Consider the following 22,700-nt stretch of genomic DNA (forward strand, 5'->3'; position numbering starts at 1 on the left):
TGCTGGGCCTCAGTCATCTTTGCTGTGAGGCTTTGCATTAATTTTCAAAACAAAATGATCTGCATACTTTCACTTTGAAACTTGCCATGGGTACAAAGTACATGCAGTCAGATGCAGGTGATTTTTCTGCAGGTAAATATTTGGTGCAAACCTAAGCATGAAGATTGGAAATGCCATGTACACATATACTTTTCCCACCCTGGCCTAAACACGCCTCAATCCCCTCCCCACACCAGGGAGCAGCACCGCCTCTCACTATGGCTATAAACGTGCATGTTGTAGAACATTCCATTATAAGTTGAAGGTAGACCAGATGCAAATCATTCCAGTCCCTTGGTCAGTTCATTTTTTATCTTGTTTTTGCTTCTAGACTATCAGATAATTCTGAAGTGCAAATTCTTAAAAACCTTTCTTCAATGATCTTGGGTATATCAGGTTATTAAAAGATAGTGAAACATCTTCCTAAAAGATAGTAATATCCAATATTTTTATTTTTTGTATTTTGTATATACATAGCTATATTTTTATTATGTATGGCATATTTGTAAACTGCTACAATGTATGGAGCAGCAGTATAAAAAAAAAGCCTTTTAATAAAATACTCAAGGAAATTTGCTCCTTGGTATATCTAGGAATTGTGAGTATTCAAGAGAAGGCAGAAAACTAGAAAGGCCATAGAATAAAACTTTCTCTTCAAATGATGACAAATCTTACCATTCATATCTTAAAGTTTATATTTTAAAAGAGAACAGAAAAAGAACTTCCTTTCCTATAGCGTTACTAACTCACACAATAAACCCAGGGAGCTTTTCAAAACAGTAAAAATGTTAAAAGGCCTCATTAACAAATTTGCCACGTAAAGATCTAGCAATGCTAACATTCCAGGAGTAGGTAGACTATTTTATGAATAAAATTAAAGGTGTGTGTTTGTGTATATTGATCATTACGTGCTGAAAGTTTCCCCTAATATGCAGGTAAAATCCAATACAATGACAGATATATCTTTTCATATGCTCTCCTCTAGAGAAGTTGAGAGCATTGTAAAAAGGGTAAATTCATCATCAAATCAACTAATTCCAACTCTGCTTCCATTACTTAGAGAATGTTGTAATTTATCTATTCCTACAGGTACTATGCCATTAATTTTGAAAGAGGCTATTGTACAGTGCACCCAAAGCTTTAAAAGGATGGGGCCACATTGTACGCCAGCCTTGGTCCCAAATTTCAATTAGAGGCACAGTCTTGCCTCCCTTTCTTACCTCCAACCCTCCCCAATTCTCCCCTCCAACCCTCCCCAATTCGCCCCTCCCCTGATACCTTTTAGATCAGAGCCAGGAGCAAGGGACCCTCTTCCCCACTCCTGGCGCCTCCAGCACTGACTCTGCTGGCCCCATCCTAAGTCTTAACAAAGGTTTGGGGAAGGGAAGGTGAGTGTATGACCTGAGAGGAGGGGAAGGAGGGAATTAACCCTCTGAAATTTTATTTGGTTTTGATAATGACTGCGCTATTCAGCTGGATATCTTTTCAAGATATCCTGTTAAATAGCAAGTTATCTGGCCACACAAGGATATAGACAATATTCGGCTAGGTTAGCCGGATAACTGAACCTGTCCCAGGAATGCCCATGAAAAGCTTTTTTTTTTTTTTTCTTTTTTTATCGGGCTAAATTAAGTTGGATAAATGGCTGAATATGCCACATTTGCCATTTAGATGGATAACTTTAGAATTATCCGTCTAAATGGCTTTTGAATCTGTACCCCAATATATTTACTTACCTAAGTGACTAGAAAATTATCCATAAGTAACATTTACAAAATATAATCAATCTTAGAATAGCATTTTGTTTTCCTTTACTGGAGTCTGAACTTCCTTCCTTCCTTCCTTCTAATCTTTGTTTTACATCTTGTTCTATCTTCTAGATACAAGTGAGTATTGTGTGTGTCTGTGTGTGACTAGATTCCTCCGTGGTCGCCAGTATGCAAGAACAGCAGCCAGTGTTTAACTTGTCCTCATGGGTCGCTTTACACTTTGAATATATTTTCTAAAGTGGGCAACTTAATAAACAAAAAACAAAATGCAAAGGGCAAGGCAATGGTACAGTCTTTCAAATATGGCTTAATGCTAACCAGCATTAAAGTTGCACAAATTGTGTTAATGCATGAATTGTGAGGCTCATTAGAAAATTATTTCACGGTGTAATATACTTTGTTTCCAAAGGAGCTAAAAAAGAAGGTACAGCTGGATTCTTTAAAGGGATTGGAAAAGGGCTTGTAGGTGTTGTGGCAAGACCAACAGTAGGAATCATAGACATGGCGAGCAATACCTTCCAGGGAATTCAGAGGTAACGTTTAAGAAACTTCAGGATGTCTGTTTCTCTTCCCTGTGTTACACTATTGCTTTATTTTCCTCTGAGGTTAAATTTAATTTTGAAAACGGAACTTTCATGAGAGAGAGGCTCTTTATAAGGCCTTCATAGTATTCAGCTAATAACTCGAGGTGAGGTGTCGGTGGTGGTTTAGGGTTTTGGGGCCAGTTTTACATGTAGAGTGAGATGTACAAACAGCACAGTACACATCAATGACGATTTGATGTCATTTGGAGTGAGAAAAGTAGTACAAAGATGAGATTTCTACAGTGTTCTCTCACCCTAGCGTGATAGTACCCTAGTATAGAGTCCATCAAGCTAGGACGAGATAACAATATAGAAATCTCATCTTTGTGAGACTTTTCTCACTCCATATGACGTCAAATCTTCACTGAGGTGTACTGTGCTGTTTGTACATCTCACGCTGCATGTAAAACTAGCCCCAAAACCCTAAACCATCACCAAAACCTCACCTCGAGTTATTAGCTGGCCCTCCTATAGTGACATAAATAGTTGAATAATGTGAAGGCATCCCCAGAGGCACTCTCTCCACTCCTCTCCTCTCCCATCTCCCCAAGTCCAAAAATGGCCGAAATGCAATTTGCAATCTTTATCGTGAATAGCTTTACGGCCGTTTCGGGCATTTCGCACAGCTTAACACCAGGAAAAAAGGTGTAGTTATTTCCAGCATTAAAAGTGTGCGATAGCGTGTGTTATGCTATTGCGCAGTGCAAAAATGCCCTTCATTTTCATTAATCCCACCCAAACCTCTCCCCAATCCCGCTTCTTTGAAAAATTTGCATTTGCGCCTCACGCTGCCATTACTATAGCATGCGTTATGGTGTTATCGTGGGCATTAATGCCATAACGCAATTTGATGAACGACCCTGTATGTTAGGTTTAGCGTGGTCTCAGTTTCTTTGTTGCCATATAGGACACTATTTTTTCACTTAACATGGACAAGTATTTATGTGTATAGAATAATTAGAAGAATTCATTTCAAATCTAATTATCTGTTATAATTCTACAGATTTTTATAGCATTTATTTACAAACAGGGTGGCAGAATCAACAGAAGATGTATCTAAACTCCGCCCCACACGTCTCATTCAGGAAGATGGTATCATCCGGCCATATGACAGAAGTGAAGCTGAAGGCTTTGATTTATTTGAGGTAATAATTTTATGGTAGTCAAGTGCCGCTTGGGTATTTTAATGTTTTATTAAGACCTGCATAGTTTAGTTTACAAGAAAATGCTTTTAACTTGGGGTTGTTGACCTAGATGTATACAAACTTCTTGACTGTTTTATTTTCAAAAAATCATTTGCTAAAAAAAGTTATAGTGCCTTGTAAAACTCTTCACATCTTTACATTTTTCATATTCTGCTGTCCAAAAAAACACAAATCAAAATGCATTAAAGTGGGAGTTTGTTTCACTGATCTACGCAACATCCTCTACACTTTCATTGTGAAAGAAAAATTACTATACAGAAATGTTCCAAAGGCAATTAAGAATTAAAAACCAAAAAGTATTGATTGCCTAAGTCTTCCAACCATTTGTTCTAGCAAACCGAAATTAGTTGTGGTTCAAAAACTTGCCTTAAGGCACATAATAAGTTAAACAGAGCTCACCTGTGTCCAATCATAGTAGTTGAGCTGATGTAATTTTTTTTTTTTATTCTAATAATCTTGGATGAAGAATCATGCTGTTTCTGTTGAATAACATGAATTTGAAATAAAGGTTGAAACATGCTCAGCAAGTTGCTGACAACAACTCCAAGATGTTATTCAAAGGTACAAACTGAGAGGAGGCTATAAGAGAATTCCAATGTGTTGGAATATCGCTCTGGGCACTGTCAGGTTCATCATTATAGAGCAGAAACAGTTTGGCACCAGCAACACACTGCTATAATCAAGTCAACCCTCCAAAACCAGTTCACATGAGTTAAGGAAACTGCTGCTGAAGTTCTCTGTGAAGCCTAAAACAATTACAGAGGTTTGTGAGATTGAAGAAACTATTGATTGTTTCTCAATTTCAGGACTACTACATGGCCTATATGAGAGGGTGGCAAGAAGGAAGTCATTGCTAAAGAAAGGCATATGATGTGTACCACATAGTATTTGCAAAGAAACACTTAAGGGATACTGCGAGACTTGGGAGAGGGATTTGTGGTCTGAGACCAAAATGAAAACTTTTGGTCTCCTTGCTAAGTGATTTGTGTGACATAAAACACACACAGCATATTACCGTAATTAGGGAGGGGCAAATAAATTTGTTTTCGGGAGGTTTTTTTTATCACGAGTTTCGATTCATGGATTGTTTGATTCACTTCATTCATGTGAAAAAAAAATGAATCAAGCAATTAAAAAAAAAAAAAAAGAAACAAACCCAAAAAAACAAAAACATGCCTTCCCTCCTACCTTCCCAGAAAAATGCTGAAGCCAGGATCCCGCCTGGTCTAGAGGGGATCCACCAGCTCAGACTAGGCCAAAGCCTGGGACTTACATGGACCAATATTGCAGCAGATCACCACAGCCTTGGCATATGCAAGCCCCAGGCTTTGGCCTAGTCCTAGGCCTGACACCTGGGCCTCGGCCAGAGCCCAGCCCAGGCCCAACCGAAGGCTGAGTCCCAATGCCGGGACCCAGGCCTGACAACTCGACACGAAGGCAGGGTCTTGACACTGGGGCCTAGGCCTGGAAGCTCCACATGTCCTCTTTCTTCTTCCCGAAACACAATGACGGCGTCTGCTGGGGTTGTGCCGGAGTTAACTCTGGCGCATTCAGCCTAGTGGATGCCACCATTTTGATGTATGGCAATTATTTCACGTCCCAGCTTCCTGGCCGAAGCCACAGAGTCAGGCCTGATTGTGGGCCTAGGCCCTGGTAACAGGACCTGACCTCTGGGTCAGGTTGCAGCTTCGGGCCCGGGCTGAGACCCCGGCATCGGGACCTGATCTCTGGCTCACGGCAGCGTCTGGCCCTGGCCAAGGCCACAACGTCTGAACCCAGCCTCTGGGTTGCCTGGCCTTCGGATACCTGATAGATCAGGTAAGGCTTTGTTAGGTTTTTTTGGGGTTTTTTTTAATTTTCAGGGGTCTTTCGGGTTTATTTTTTTATTTTTGGAGCTCCTTGCTTTTTGGGCCTTGGCCTATGCCTGAGCGTGATGCTAGCAACTCAGCCTAGGTCTGAATCTGGGGCCTCGCCTAGGGCATATGCCACTGGCCTATGGGCCATGCCGTACACAAGGCCCTGGCTTCGGGCCTAGATGTAGACCCAATGCATTGTTTAAAATGAAAGGAACTAATAGTTTTATTCAGGGGGGGGGGCCCCCAAATGAAACAAATTAGCCTCATTCATCATGCTTTGCACTTTCGTTTTAAATAAATACACATCCCCACTACTAACACCATCTCCATAATGAAGCATTGTGGTGACAGCATTATGTCATGGGGATGCTTTGCAGCAGCAGGGAAAAGGGATGCTTGTGAAGACTGAGAGAAAGATGGATGGTGACAGGTACAGAAAGATTGTAGAGGAAAACGTATTCCAGGCTGCCATAGATCTGGGACTGGGCAGAAGATTCACATATCAGCAGGATAATGATCCTTAGCAAAACATAACAATGGAGTGGTGCCAAAAGAATAATGTCTCTGATTGGCCTAATCAAAGCCCAGATCTGAAGCCAATAGAAAATCAGTAGCAAAACTTGAAGCCTGCAGTCACAGACAATCCTTGGCCAACTTGAAAAAGCTTGAGCTCTTCTGCCAAGAAAAATGGGCAAAAACTGCACCATCTCACTTTGCCAAGTTGGTAGACACATTCTAAATGTCTCATGGCTGTTAATTGCTGCAAAAGGGATTTCCACCAATTGTTAAGGGGTAATGAAGACTTATGCAAACAGAATTTTTAAAAATTATTCTCAAGTACTTTTGGAACGTTTCTATAATTGTTCTTTCATGATGAAAGTGTAGAGTTCATTCTGTACATCAGTGAAACTCCTACTTTGTTGTTTTTTTTGAGTTTTTTAGATAATGAAAAATTTAAAAGGATATGAAGACTTAAGGTAATCATTTGCATAAGAGATATATTACAATATAAAAAAATTCTGTTGCACAACTGTTATAATGGGCAAATTACTTAAGTCATCTACAGTCTGATATAGTTGAACTAAAAAGTTAAGAAACTGTTAGCACTGATGCTTAATGGAGGGCAAAATCATGCAAATTGTAGGATATTCACTCTTTCTGGAGGCTTGAATTAAAGGAAAGCTACCTTTCACTCAGACTACAGTTGTGCGTGGTTTAAGACAACAATACAACTACTTAGCCAAATTCCCATTATTTTCCAACATTGATTGGATTTTATTATACTCTCCACTGGCCTGGAGAAAGTTGCTTTCAGCAATAATCACATCACTGATGGCAAATGCTGTATGTCTCATTTCCAGTGAATCCACTGAAAATAGCAACATTTTACCTCTCCTTCATGCTTGTATTGCTTTTTTTTGAACTGTTATATTATGCAAAAAACTACAAAGTAAGCTACTCCTATTTTAATGGCTTTTGCTGTCCTGAACTGAGAGACACAAACTTTTGCAATGCCAGTAAATTAAACACAAAATTATGCCAAAATGTAAATATTTCTAGTTTGCATGGTCGTTTTGCATTGTCATGACTTATAACTCAAGCAGGACAAAGTTTGCCATTATATTTAAATAACTGTTTTGTTGGCTCCCCAAGAATGTCAAAAATCTATATTTTAGCACTAACGTATATATCTGCCATGTTTTTTTTTCTGTTCTGATGATTATAGGAATCTTGGGGCTGTGTGTTAAATGTTTGTGGAATTAATGAGGTATATTTCTTAACGTTTTCTTCACTTCTTGGTTATTTGAACAGGAGGGTGCCTAGCGAGGTTCTTGTGTGACCTCCAGATGTTACAGATCCCTCTTTCACTGTGTGGTATACTGCCTAATTCCTTCAGATCTCTCCCTCTCTTTTTTCTTGTTGCATGTCATATTCTAAAACACATCAATTTGCTATAATTTTAGGAGGATACTCTAAGGTGGATTTTTCTGCTCAGCTGCCCTGTTTAGAACATCATGTAAATTACTAGTTGCTTTGAGTGGAGTCTTTTGTGGATTATAAGAACTCTTGTGGTACCAAAGTATCATTGTTTTCACAGACATACATAAGTAGAGCATTATTTGTGCCGCTGAACATACTGCTGTCGGCTGTCATAAAATTTTGCCAGCTTGAATAGAGTTTTGGATCTTGTTCTTATTTTTTAGTCTATTTTATTTACCTGTTGAAGTCAATTTTCAAAAGCTATTTGACCTGTATGAATGGCTACTGACAGAACTAATAAGGCTTTTTGAACAATGCAAGTAATCGTACGCACATTGTTCCACAACAAGCTAACTTTGACCTCCATTCCCATGGCGTTGGGAAGGCAACAGCGTGTTTAGTTTTGGCTGAAAAGGGTATCTGCAGAAAAAGCTACAGCAAATCTCCTGGGCAGTTTTTAACAGAAAAACTTACATGTACTTTCCCTTTAAGAATTGGTGCAAAACTGCAAGGAAAAGTAAGTGTGGACTTTCCTGCTGCTCACATGGTTTGAAAATTCCCCCACCCCCTATTTATTTTATTTATATTCTGCATTTCAGGTGCTTCAATGCACTAGTGTAGTAGATTTTAAAATCTGTATCTACTGATATTCTACTGTAGATGATTTGAAAACATCTCTCACTGGATCAGACTAGAGAGGAAGTTAAGCTAAAAGCTGATTTTTCTCCTCCTTGGTCATAAATCACATCATAGAATTAACAGGTTTGGGTGGCAATTTTCAAACTCTTTGCTTTGGGACATAGACTGTGCACACGTCTTACCTGAAGGCTTTGCACCAATTTTCAAAACAAAATTCTGTGCATACTTTCACTTTGAAACTTGCCATGGGTACAAAGTACATGCAGCCACTTGTAGGTGCTTTTTCTGCAGGTAAATATTTGGTGCAAACTTATCCATGAAGATTGGAAATGCCATCTACACTTATACTTTTCTCACCCTGGCCTAAACATGCCTCAATCCCTCCCCACACCAGGGAGCAGCACCGCCTCTCAATATAGCTATAAACATGCATGTTGGAGAGCAATGCCCAGGCATTTTGCCACATTGAGGGTGGGTAATTTTCAAACAATAGCTCAACACAGGTAAAACATTTTACCCAAACAGATCAATTTGAAAATGATCCTCCTTAGCCTGAAATAAGTGAAAGCATTTGTCTCTGGCCTCATTTCTATCACAAAGCCAAGTAAAAACCCTTCATTAAAGGGGACATGTTCTGATCCTTTTATTTCTCTTAGAGCATGGAACATAATCAAATTGTCTTTGTCAGATGTGTAGGGGTGTTTGCTGAATTGTGTAGGAGCATTGCAGTGTAGTCTTTGTATAAACTTCCTAAAGTAGATTTGAAAGATTTTGTCCTCCTTGATCATCTGTACTGTAATATATTATCTCTACTTACATATCTTTATCCCAGGACAAGCAGGATGCTAGTCCTCACATATGGGTGACATCAGTAATGGAGCCCTATGTACGGAAAACTTCTTTCAAAGTTTCTATGAAACTTTTGACTGGCACCAGAGTGCCTACTGAGCATGCCCAGCATGCCATGATATTCCCTGCCACAGGGGTCTCCCTTCAGTCTTCTTTTTTCCGCGGAGCAGTTAGCCTTGCGGTTCCTAGGAGTCCTGTGGAGAATTCTCCACAACTTTAAACTTCAAAAAGTTTAGAAAACTTCAACCGCAAGGGTCTCCCCTTAGTATACCATCGCGGTAAGGTTTTTACCCTCTTTCGCGGTTCCGTTCCGTTTTTTGACCAAGTTTTAGTCCCTGGTCATTGGTCGTCGACGGCTGTCCGGCCCAAAATGGCTTCAGGATTCAAAAAGTGCCCTAAGTGCACCAGAAACATGTCCATTACCGACCCTCACCAAGATTGTGTTCTCTGCCTTGATGAGAATCACGATGTTAGGGCTTGTCCCTTATGTGCCACCATGACATCGAAAGGCCGTCGTCTCCGGCTGGAGAAAATGGAACAATTGTTCAAAATACAGCTCTTGCCCGCACCATCTTCTTCAACACAATCATCTCCGGCTGGGTCGATTCGAAAAGTGGTGTTGAAAAAACGTCTACCAGGTGAGTCGGGAGATGCTCCCCTTTCCTCCCCCTCTCCATCGTCAAAAGCATCGACATCGGGTAGTGAAAAAGCCCGCGAAAAAGAGAAACATCGGCATCGTAGGCCGCATACGGCGTCTACCGCCCCAATTCCCGGTGAGCCATCGACAGAAATCGGATTGACAACTAAGAAACCTCGGCTCGAGGTTCAGGCTTCGGAGCCGTCGACAGGGCGATCCCCACCAATTCCAGCACAGGATACCGTACCTTCTCAGGGCTCTGAGGAGGTACCAGCATCGCCACTACCGCCTCCCCCCATGGGTGCTCTGTTCTCACCATCCATGCGGGCGGAACTTGATGTTTATATACGTCAAGCGGTACGGGAAGCATTCCTCGAGGCGATACCGAGGCCTCAACCTTCTACACCAGCGATGCCATCGACACCGATTCTGGTACCGACGGGGATATCGCCCCCGATACCGATGACACCGCCCGTTCCGGCACCGGTACCCTCGATGCCGATTCTGGCCATTCCACCACCACAGTCGTCGATGCCGATTCTGCCTATTCCTGTGCATGGACCACCGATGCCGTCTATGCCAATTCCGGTGCCAGCACTGATGAAACCATCGATGCCAGGTCAAGAAGTCTCCATTTTACAGCCTCTCATGGATAAATTGGACAGCTTAATCCAGGTTTTTTCTTGTACACCTCATGATGTGGATCAGGATACGCTTCCACAGCCATTACCTGGTCCTTCTGGCATTCTCCCACCTATGAGACCACAATCACCACAACTTCCTGAGAATCCATTCAAACCTCTCAGACCATCAGGTCACCCAGTGGACACTGGTACTGAGTCTGAGGTAGATGTCTCATCTGATGAAGATATGTTATCTCAACCTTCACCACCAGAGGATAGGAGAAAATCGCCTCCGGAAGATCTTTCTTTCTCCAACTTCATCAAAGAAATGTCAGAAACCATACCATTCTCACTTCTATCTGAACTAGATACCAGACAGAAGACATTAGAGGTACTACAATTTGTAGATCCACCTAAAGAGATATTGGCTATACCAGTACATGAAGTCCTTCAAGAGCTCATGTACAGAATGTGGGAGCACACTGGATCAGTGGCTGCAGTTAACAAGCGTGCAGATGCCACATATCTCGTCCAACCCATACCCGGCTTTCAAAAATCTCAACTACCATACCAGTCGGTGGTAGTTGAATCAGCCCAGAAGAAGGCTAAGAGGCTTAAGACACGCTTCCACACCTCCAGGGAAGGACAGTTGTTTCCTGGACAGTTTAGGAAGAAAGATTTTTCAGGGTGCAATGCTGGTCTCAAGGATAAACTCTTACCAATTATTCATGAACCAGTACCAGCGCAATCTATGGAAACAGGTAGAATGTCTCGTTCAAGAACTTCCAGAACAGTTTCAAGAAGGTTTCTTCCGTCTCGTGCATAAAGGCCTAGAAGCAGGCAAGCACGAAGTGAGAGCCACATATAACAGTTTCAAGACGGCTTCTCGATTATCAGCCTCAGGTATTACGGCTCGAAGATGGGCTTGGCTAAAATCTTCTGAACTAAGGCCAGAGGTCCAAGAGAGGTTGGCCGACCTACCTTGTCTGGGTGAAAACCTATTTGGAGACCAAGTCAAAGAAGCAGTGGCGACCATAAAAGACCACACAGAAACCCTCAAACAACTGTCACTAATCCCTCAAGAGACACATCAACCTTCTAGGAGGCCTCCTAGAAGAGAAGTAAGGAGACCTTACTATTGTCCTCGGCGATACTACCCTCCAGCAGGCCGAGCCAGGCAACCACGCCCCACTCAGCGTTCCTAGGTTCGACAAAGGCCTACTAGGCCCCAACCGCCTGCTCAGACTACATCTACATCAGGCTTTTGAAATTCAACCAGAGAGCAGAAGTCCCTATCAAAATCCTCTTCCACACTTACCAGTCGGAGGTCGCATAACTTATTACCATCACACTTGGACCTCCATCACAACAGACCAATGGGTACTCTCAATTACAGCTCAAGGGTACCGATTGGATTTTCTCACTGTACCAAACGAATATCCTCCTCTATCATCTTGGACAGTGAATCATCACTCCAAAATCCTAAAAGCAGAATTATCCACCCTTCTGAGAGCCAGGGCCATAGAACCAGTTCCCAGGCCTCAGTGGGGCAGAGGATTCTACTCCCGATATTTCCTCATTCCAAAGAAAACCGGGGGTCTACGTCCAATCCTGGATCTCAGAAATCTCAACAAGTTTATCAAAAAAGAAAAATTCAGGATGATATCGTTAGGCACCATGCTACCTCTTCTTCAAAAAGGAGATTGGCTCTGCTCTCTGGATCTTCAAGACGCCTACGCTCACATTCCCATCTTTCCTCCTCATCACCAGTACCTGCGATTTCTGGTCAAAGGACAACACTTTCAATACCGAGTGCTCCCATTCGGCCTAGCCTCAGCACCTCGAGTGTTCACAAAGTGTCTTGCATTAGCGGTGGCACATCTTCACAAACAAAGAGTGCATGTATTCCCTTACTTGGACGACTGGCTTATCAGGAGTCAGACACAAGACGGAGCTCTCAATTCCCTCAGGCTCACAGTCAACTTGCTTCACTCATTGGGGTTTCTCATCAATTACCAGAAATCCCATTTCACACCATCTCACCTGTTGCAGTTCATAGGTGCAGATCTAAACACTATCACAGCAAAAGCTTTTCTTCCAAGAGACCGTGCTCAAACACTCGTTCTCCTGGCACACTCTTTTCGCAATCAATCTCGAGTTACAGCTCATCAGTGCCTCACCCTACTCGTTCACATGGCCTCCACAGTTCACGTCACTCCCATGGCCAGACTGACCATGCGACTAATGCAATGGACACTCAAAAATCAGTGGATTCAAGCCATTCAACCATTGTCCACTCCCATTCAGATAACACAAGATCTGCGTTCCTCCCTCCTCTGGTGGACATCAATGCACAACCTCCTCAAAGGTCTACCTTTCCAGCAACCAGTTCCACAAGTGACTTTAACTACAGATGCATCCACCTTAGGTTGGGGAGCACACATTGGTCATCTAAAGACACAAGGCATGTGGACAAAACTCGAAGCCTCCTTTCAAATAAACTTCTTAGAGCTTCGAGCTATACGCTATGCGCTACATGCGTTCAAGGACTGCCTTTCACACAAGACTGTTCTGATCCAAATGGACAACACAGTAGCTATGTGGTACATCAACAAACAAGGGGGAACAGGTTCCTACTTCCTTTGTCAAGAAGCAGCACAGATTTGGGACTGGGCCCTGACACATTCAATTCTTCTACGGGCCACTTACCTAGCGGGCATCCACAACGTAGTAGCAGATCGCCTCAGCCAACCACACGAGTGGTCCCTAGATCCAGCGATAGCAACCAAGATCTTTCAACGCTGGGGCCACCAACAATAGATCTCTTTGCATCCCATCTGAACTACAAAGTGAACAATTACTGTTCTCTCCTCCGGCAGCAGAACAGCCTACCAAAGGACGCCTTTGCTCGCCATTGGAATTCAGGCCTGTTATATGTGTATCCACCGATACCATTCATAACCAAAACTCTAGTGAAGCTACAACAGGACAAGGGGACCATGATACTCATAGCCCCTTACTGGCCTCGTCAAGTATGGTTTCCCACACTGCTAGACCTTTCAGTCCGGGATCCTGTTCGTCTGGGAGTAGCTCCCAATCTCATAACTCAGGAACAGGGTCAGTTGCGCCATCCCAACCTTCACTCCCTGTCCCTGACAGCATGGATGTTGAAAGCTTGATCTTCCAACCACTCAACCTTCCAACCACTATATCTCAAGTGCTGATAGCTTCACGTAAACCTTCCACTAGAAAGAATTATTCCTACAAATGGAAACGGTTTACTTTGTGGTGCACTCAGAAATCTTTAGATCCCTTCACTTGCCCCACTACCTCACTACTAGATTACCTATACCATCTCTGACTCTGGTCTTAAGACTTCATCTGTCAGAGTACATTTGAGTGCAATCTCAACTTACCATAACAAGCTGGGAGATGCACCTATCTCTACACAGCCTCTCGTCAGTAAATTTATGAGAGGCCTAATTCACATTAAACCTTCAGTTCATTCCCCAAGCATACAATGGGACCTGAACGTGGTATTAGCCAGGCTTATGCGTTCTCCTTTCGAACCCATAGATACCTGTGACCTTAAATATCTTACCTGGAAAACTGTATTCCTCATAGCCATTACATCAGCTAGAAGAGTCAGTGAACTGCAAGCTCTTGTCACATATGAACCTTTTACAAAGTTCCTACATGACAGAGTGGTCCTCCGTACTCATCCCAAATTCCTTCCAAAAGTAGTCACGGAATTTCATTTGAACCAATCCATAGTTCTACCAACATTCTTTCCTAGGCCTCATTCCCACCAGGGAGAAAGAGCCTTACACACCTTGGACTGTAAACGTGCGCTATCCTTCTACTTAAACCGCACAACAGTCCAAAGGAAATCCAGTCAACTATTTGTATCCTATGATCCAAACAAACCAGGTAGAGCAGTGGGTAAACATACTTTATCAAACTGGTTAGCAGATTGCATACAGTTTTGTTATGAGAAAGCAGGCCTTACTCTTCAAGGGCGAGTAAAAGCACATTCAGTCAGAGCGATGTCAACCTCAGTAGCACACCTTCGCTCTGTACCTATTCTGGACATTTGTAAAGCAGCAACATGGAGTTCTCTTCACACCTTTGCAGCTCACTACTGTTTAGACAAGGAAGGAAGACAAGATTCAGCATATGGACCATCTGTCTTAAAGAACTTGTTTCCAGTGTAATCCCAACTCCTACAACCAACCTGCTGTGATCTTCTGCTGATTCATTTCAACAACAATACTTTACAGTTGTTTCACTACCAAATGACTCGGCCTCTAGCTTGCTAATCACCCATATGTGAGGACTAGCATCCTGCTTGTCCTGGGATAAAGCAAAATTGCTTACCTTGTAATAGGTGTTATCCCAGGACAGCAGGATGTAGTCCTCACAAAACCCACCCGCCACCCCGCAGAGTTGGGTCCGATACTTTTTATTATTTTATTTTTTGGCTAACGCTTATTGTACAAAACAGACTGAAGGGAGACCCCTGTGGCAGGGAATATCATGGCATGCTGGGCATGCTCAGTAGGCACTCTGGTGTCAGTCAAAAGTTTCATAGAAACTTTGAAAGAAGTTTTCTGTACAAAGGGCTCCATTACTGATGTCACCCATATGTGAGGACTACATCCTGCTGTCCTGGGATAACACCTATTACAAGGTAAGCAATTTTGCTTTCTATAACTATCCCATCCCCTTTCCGGTGACTGACTTTCTGCATTTGCTAGTCACCCTTAAGATACCAGGATCCCTCCAGGTACTATGATTTCTGATGCATTGTTGGATCAGGAATAGTGTCTCCTCCTTTCATGCCAGAAAAGTGTGCCACGATCTAATTCAGACTTGTCACTTATTGACGAATTGGTGGACGCCATCTTGTGCTCCTACCATGTGACAGGGGCTAACCAATACACCGGTAGCCCCTGTTACATAGTAGGTCAAAGGCTATCGGCATCATTTTGAATACCGGAAGCCGAGGGTGTGAGTGCAGGAGATGGCTCCCGGACTCCCCGCTGGACCACCAGAGAGTTTTGGTAAGTCTTGGGGGGTCAGGAGGGTGGGGGGTTGTTTAAATTGCTCCTTTGGACGGCCAAGTAATTTGGCGAAGATTCGTTGTATTCATGGGGAATTGCGATACTTTTGCTTCCCCACGAATACAACAAATCTGGCCCTATACGTTGCGGATTACAAATACGTAGGAAACAAATGCACACCCCTAGAAGGTACACAACATGACCAGGCTTGCAGTTAGCACATCCTCCCCCGCGCCTCCCCCCCATCCCCTCCTCCCAAAAAAACTACATTTAAAAAGAACAAAGCTCGTTACAATGGATAATCATGGCCGCAGCTTATATTAAGGGGGCACTTTTCACACTGTGCACATGTGGGCTTTTCACCAGTATTTAAATCAAAAGTAGATTAGTGGAATACAAATTTGTATAAATAAAAGTTCGCACGTGCTTTTGCTTTAAACCTTGTCACAGGTGCAAAATTCATGCAATTACTTGTACATGCTTTTTCTGTGTTTCTTTACCTGGCCATTTGGCTGATGACTGATCTATCCCTGTCAGGACTTCCTCGAAGACCATACTGCTCCTCCATTCCCTGGTTTCCTGATCACTTTTGCCAAGTTAAACTTGATTGCAGCTCAAATAATTTAGTTAATAGGAGCCTGGATAGACTTTTCTTCAGGAGAAGCACCACTTCCCGTCAAAAGAGCTACATTGTTTATGGTGCTGGTAGGATCTTTCCCCTCAACAGACCCTGGCTCTTTCTTAGACACATGGCTGCTGTGGTGCTTGTGGTTTCTCTGCACAGGCAGGCCTTCGCTGGGGCCTCCAGCACCAGTGGGATCAGCTGTATATCAGCCATTATCCCACCGGATTTGCGACCACTGAGATGAGAGCATTCTTTCCGTGGTGGAACAATCCGGAGGTGCTAAATGTGGGCCTCATTTTCCGTTCCACTGCTTCAAGTGACTCTGCTGAATCTTCCACCAAAAGGTAGGTGGCCTTATGCCTCCCCAGTCCATCCTTCAAAATTTAAAAAAAAAAAAAAAAATGTGGGGATGATAGTGTCAGATTTGCCTTCCCGTCCCCTAACTCCTTGATCACTTTAAAAATAATTAGTGGTGCAAGAGGAGCTGATCCCACCCCCTCTCCTAAATAAAAAATATTTTACCTTATTGTTTTTGTTTCTGTAGTGGTGCTCTGTACTATCTCAATAAAAATTGAACTTTAAAAAAAAAAAAAAAAATTGTAGTGAAAATCCCCACACTGGAACACCCAAAAGGTATTCTAATGTAGAGCAGGAGAAGGTAGAGTCTTTTACCACTTCCCACTCAATTAATACACAAGTGCTGTGGACTCAGGCAGCTCCCAGTGCTTTACTCCTTCCCTGATTGGCTCTTCACTGATAGTTGAAGGTGGGGGCAGGAGCTCAGGGCCCAGCCCTTCTTTGTCAATAGCCCTAACCCTGCTTCGCACACCAGTCTCACTGATAGTGTTTGTTGATCCTGAGCACAACTGGGTGTGCCTTGAACCATGCAATGAATGCCTGGTCTGGCATCCCCCCTCCCTCTGGATCCAGAAGCACATGACTGAGCCAGACTGCTGGGTTCAGCAACTTCTTCACCTCCTGAAGCTGGAAGTAAGTAGCCACGTGGTCCTTCCACATGGTCCGGCTCCCATGCACGGTTTCAGCCGGGCCAGCTGCAAGGACCACATGGCTGGATATGTCACCCACTCACTCTCCTCCCCCCACACACACCATGTTGCTGGTGAGCCAGCTCGACACAGCACCCCAGTTACCTGTAGCCAGGCATCATGCGTTTTTCTTTAATTTCCTAGGGACTCCCTGAGCCAACATGTTAACTTTGCACAAAACATTATCAGTGGAACAGGCATTCCTGCTACTACGGGGCACTTGGGGTGGGTGTCCCAAATATTTTCAAATGACCCCTCCTACCACTCTCCTTTTTTTTCGTAGGTCACCCAATTTACTCTTCTTTTTTTTTTTTTTTTTTTTTTCTTCAGAGACCTTTTCTTTCTGAAAATGTTCATGGCATTATCCCAGGACAAGCAGGATGCTAGTCCTCACAAATGGGTGACGTCCGCGATGGAGCCCTATCGCGGGAAAAACTTCTGTCAAAGTTTCTAGAAACTTTTGACTGGCAGCCTGAGGCTACTGAGCATGCCCAGCATGCCATGATATTCTCTGCCACTGGGGTCTCACTCCAGTCTTCGTTTTTCCGCATTGCTAACAGCACCACGGTAATAGGAGCCCTCTGAGAATCTTCTCAGTGTTTTTGACTAAAAAAGTTACTATTTTCACTTAATTTCCCTCACGGGATCTCACTCCTTCTCACACTTCATCAGCTGGTGAAGTGTTATAGCGTTAATTTTCAATTAAACGCTATTCTTTTTCTCAAGTCATCGACTGCCGTCGTTGACACCATGGCGTCGGGATTCAAAAAGTGCCCGACTTGTAATCGCACGATGTCGGTTACTGATCCGCATCTAGAATGCGTACGATGTTTGGGTGAGAAACATGATATCCCCTCTTGTGAAAAATGCCAAGACATGACACCTAAGGGGCGAAAATTACGCCAAGAAAAAATACAACTCTTCAGCTTGCAGTTGATACCTTCAACATCAAAATCATCACCAGTAGGTCCTACTAAAAAACATTTACTTAAAAAACCCCAACCGGATGGCTCGGGGGATAAGCCATCACCCACATCATCGACGGCATTGATACGTTCTACGATCGAAATTAGGCCTAAACATAAACATCGCCATCGACATGCCTCGGTCTCTCCATCCGCATCTCCCCGAGGAGAACCGATTGAAAAACGGCCTAAACGCATGGACGATTCAGTGCCTACAAGGCCTGTTGCAGCAGAGTCGCTAACATCACAGACTGTGATATCTCCGCCTCCATCGATACCGGTTACTTCTCCTATACCACAAGATTGGGTGACTCGCCAGAATGATGGCTACTGCCTGGAGACAATACCCTTATTCAATAAACGTACACATGCTTACTGTGACTCCAACATCGTTCTAGCTTCAACAGCAAGAGGAAATGTGGAATAAAGGATCTGCACTCACAAAGGGGGGAGTAGCTGGCTTGTTATGGCGGTTACTACCCCAAACCAAATAAGCCTGTTACTTCAATTTCTATGCATATACAGCATAGTTCTCTGCTTCAACGGCAGGGGAGAAGAAAAAACTGATACTACACACATCCAGCAGAGCTCTCTGCTTCAACGGCAGGGGAGAAGAAAAAAGGGTTCGCACTCACAAAGCGGGGAGTAGCTGGCTTGTTATGGCGGTTACTACCCCAAACCAAATGTGCTTGATACTTCACTTTCGATGCATATCCAGCATGGCTCTCTGCTTCAACAGCATGGGAGAAGAATATACTGATACTTCAAGCATATCCAGCATAGCTCCCTGCTTCAACGGCAGGGGAGAAGAAAAACAACAAATAAGGACTGTATAACATAGTCTGAGTAAAACAAATAAGCATGGGTGTAGCTTGCTTATTGTGGCGGTTACTACCCCTACTACCCCTAACTAATCAAGCTAGATATTTCACTTGGATGCAGCTCCATCACTGCTTTCTACATTAATGGTGGGGGTGGAAGGGAAATAGAACCAAGAGCTAAGAGAAACAGATAAGTATGAGAGAAAGTGTGTGAAGCTTGCTGGGCAGACTGGATGGGCCGTTTGGTCTTCTTCTGCCATCATTTCTATGTTTCTATGTAAGATGTACAATCTCTCATAAAAGAAGCTGTTTTTCAGGCCATTAAGGAACATCTACCAGTGCCATCACCAATGCCGGTGACGTCTTTCCCATCCATGACGTCACCGATGCTAGTGCAATCTCTGCCTATATCTAATGTATTGCCGACGACGGCACCAGTGCCAGGCGCTGTCCCGATGCCGGATGCAATCTCGATGCGGAACACCGCACCGATGCCTCACACCGCATTAATGCCGGTCACCGTCCCATCCTCGAAAATCGGACCGATGTCAACTTTCTTCCTAAAACCGGTGTCCTCCACGATGCAACAGATGACACAGAGTATCTCCTCGATAACTACGTCGATGCCACCTTTCTCTTTTCCTATGTCATCGATGCTCACTACAATTTCGAGTCGCATGTCGATGCCGATCGATACTACTGCACCATCTTTCGCACAGCATGGCGTATCGATGATACCCTCATCGAAATCCTCGATTCTGCAAAGACCAACTATAACACCGATGATGCCACTTCCTTCTGGATGTCCAGAAACAACCGAAGCAGCACTATACTCGATGATACAAAGGAAATACCAAGATCTGATCGATTCCTTACCCTCAGATCCACATCAAGAGGACCCTGCTACACAGGAACCCAGACCAGGGCCATCTGGATTACCTCCTCAGCCAATAACTGGGAAGACACTACCAGATACTCCAGACTATGATACATGGAGTGATACTCAGTCAGACACTTCTGAAACCTTCATGTCTGACCCTTCACCACCACACCCTAGAAAGCAATCCCCTCCTGAGGACCTTACTTTCTCAGCTTTACTTCAAGATATGGCAGACTCTATACCTTTTAAGTTAGTCAGAACAAGATATCTGTCACCAAACGCTTGAATTATTGCAATTTGTCGACCCTCCTAAACAAATTTTAGCAATCCCTATTCATGAGGTACTCCTTCAACTACAAAATCGCCTGTGGGAGCACCCCTGTTCTGTTCCTCCAATTAACAGAAAACTGGACTCTACATACTTAGTGCAAGCAGCACCTGGCTATCAGAAATCTCAACTACCACATAATTCAGTAGTTGTAGAATCTGCTCAAAAGAAGGCTAAAAGGACAAGAGTGCATTCCTCTAATCCTCCTGGCAAGGACAATAGATTTCTAGACTCTCTAGGCCGAAAAGTGTTCCAGGGTGCAATGTTAAATTACAAGATAGCATACTACCAATTATATATCACACAATACCAGAGAAACCTCTGGAAACAGATGGAAGAATTTATCCCATCTCTCCCAAATAAACTAAAAGAACCAGCACAGAACCTCATCAACAAAGCTTTTGAAGCTGGAAAACATGAGGTGAGAGCTGCATACGATTCGTTTGAAACATCATCTAGAGTTGCAGCTTCTGGTATTAGTGCCAGATGGTGGGCCTGGCTAAAGGCCTCCGACCGAGCAGAAGTCCAGGAAAAATTGGTAGATCTCCCATGTACAGGGGACAATTTATTTGGTGCAAAAGTACAGGAAGCAGTATCTCAATTAAAAGAATATAATGAGACCTTACGTCAGCTCTCTGCCCTTCCTGAAGATACCAGTACACATGCTTCCCGGAGAACTCAAAGGAGGGATTTCAGAAAACCTTACTATCATCAGAAACTATTTTATCCTCCTACAACTAGGCTTAGATAGTCTAGAACTCAACATAGAACACAGCCGCGTCAGCAGAGATCACCTAGACCTCAGCCTACTATGCAATCAGGTCCTGTGGCAGGCTTTTGAAAGGATATCCAGAGAACTAGGCCACTCCATAAATCCTCAACCAGAACTCCCAGTAGGAGGCAGACTACCCAAATTCTACAACAATTGGATGATAATAACAACGGATCAATGAGTTCTCTCAATAATATCTCGAGGATACAACTCAATTTCCTCTCAATTCCCACAGATTTTCCACCAAGTCAATTTCATCTCAGGGAAAATCACATACTTTTACGCTGAAAAAATTCATAAATTTTAATTTAATCCAAAAGTTTTATTCTCTTATGTTTCTAATCTCATCAAACCAACAAGTATCTCACCATCACTAGAAGATCTACAAGATAAAACCAATAAATTTGCAAACTATTTTGCTGAAAAAATTTCACTCATTTTAGACAAATTAGCGACGAAAACCAAGCAGGTTATTTCACTCCCACTGAATCCATCTAGTAGTTGGTCCAATTTTGAATTTGTATCTTCTATTGAAATAATTAATTTTCTTAAGAGCATGAATCCAGCAGCACATCCTCAAGATCTTTTAACTATTAAGTCCTTACAATCAGTACCTGACATCGTAGCTTGGTCGTTAGCAGATATTATAAACATCTTTTTAGAAGAAGGATGTTTTCCCGATTCTCTCAAATGTTCTGTGGTTAAGCCCTTAATTAAAAAACCAAATCTTGACCCAGAAAATTTAGCCAACTATCGCCCTATTTCGACAATACCTTTTCTTGCGAAACTTTTAGAAAAAGTTGTAAATAAACAACTGGTGGAATATGCTGAAAATCATCATTTGTTTTTTCCATCTCAATTTGGATTTCGGAAATCACATAGCACAGAAACCTTACTTACGTCCCTCTCAGATACTATTCTGAGAGGGTTAGACCATGGAAATTCGTATCTCTTAATTTTATTAGATATCTCGGCGGCCTTTAACACCATAAATCACGAGTCTATGATCTGTAGACTTAAAGAAATTGGTCTTAGAGACACCACTCTTGCCTGGTTCACATCTTATTTAACAGTGAGATCATTTAAAGTTAAAATAAACACAGTAGAATCCAAAGTGATGAGATTGACTACGGGAGTGCCACAGGGTTCATCCCTTTCTCCCACGTTGTTCAATATTTACATGGCACCACTATGTAGACTGTTAGCAGGGTTAGGATTGGTTCATTATATATTTGCAGACTATGTCCAGATACTTCTTCCAATTAAAGATTCATTAAATACTACTCTGAAATTATGGGACATTTACTATAATTCTTTTAATCAACTTCTCACCCAGATGTCACTTTCTCTTAATAACACTAAAATGGAGATTTTATATATTTGTAATAAGGTTACCAATAAAATCGCACTAGAAATTAATTCAAAGTCGCCCGTTTTAAATATTAAACATGAAGTTAGGAGTCTTGGAGCCATACTGGATAGCGAATTCCATCTAAAGGCATTTGTAAAAACTATAATAAAAGATGGTTTTTACAAACTTAGAATTTTAAGAAAATTAAAACCTTTGTTGCATTACAATGATTTTCGAACTGTGCTTCAAACATTATTATTGACAAAATTGGATTATTGTAATGCTCTCTTCTTGGGCCTTCCATTGGTAACTATTCGTCCACTACAACTTTTGCAAAATGTGGCCGCACGTTTATTAACTAACTCCAAAGAATTTGACCTCATTACCCCAGTTTTGATGAACCTTCATTGGCTTCCTATCAGTTATCGAATTATATAAATGTCTAATGCTTATCCATAAAGCTATCTATGGCATTAACAATGAATGGTTGAATGCAACTCTTCACATTCATACACCCTCACGTAATTTAAGGTCTTTAGGCAAAGCACTTCTTTCAGTCCCTTCTATTAAATCAGCACATCTTAATGCAGTTAGAGAGAGGGCCCTTTCTATAGCTGGCCCAAAATTGTGGAATTCTCTCCCACTGGAGCTACGTTTAGAGGAGAATA

General features: G+C 42.6%; 1 protein-coding gene across 4 annotated transcripts in view; it reads left to right on the forward strand.

The window, feature by feature from the left end:
- VPS13C (vacuolar protein sorting 13 homolog C) overlaps positions 1-22,700 on the forward strand; it is a 483,673-nt gene that overhangs the window by 429,426 nt on the left and 31,547 nt on the right. For all 4 annotated transcript variants that reach the window (XM_029575527.1, XM_029575524.1, XM_029575525.1 and 1 more), the window contains 2 exons: positions 2,218-2,341; positions 3,423-3,537. In XM_029575527.1, the coding sequence (XP_029431387.1) occupies positions 2,218-2,341; positions 3,423-3,537 (239 nt within the window). The remainder of the gene's footprint in view (positions 1-2,217; positions 2,342-3,422; positions 3,538-22,700) is intronic.

Source organism: Rhinatrema bivittatum, chromosome 13, assembly GCF_901001135.1.
Source record: "Rhinatrema bivittatum chromosome 13, aRhiBiv1.1, whole genome shotgun sequence".
Classification (NCBI taxonomy): Eukaryota; Metazoa; Chordata; class Amphibia; order Gymnophiona; family Rhinatrematidae; genus Rhinatrema; species Rhinatrema bivittatum.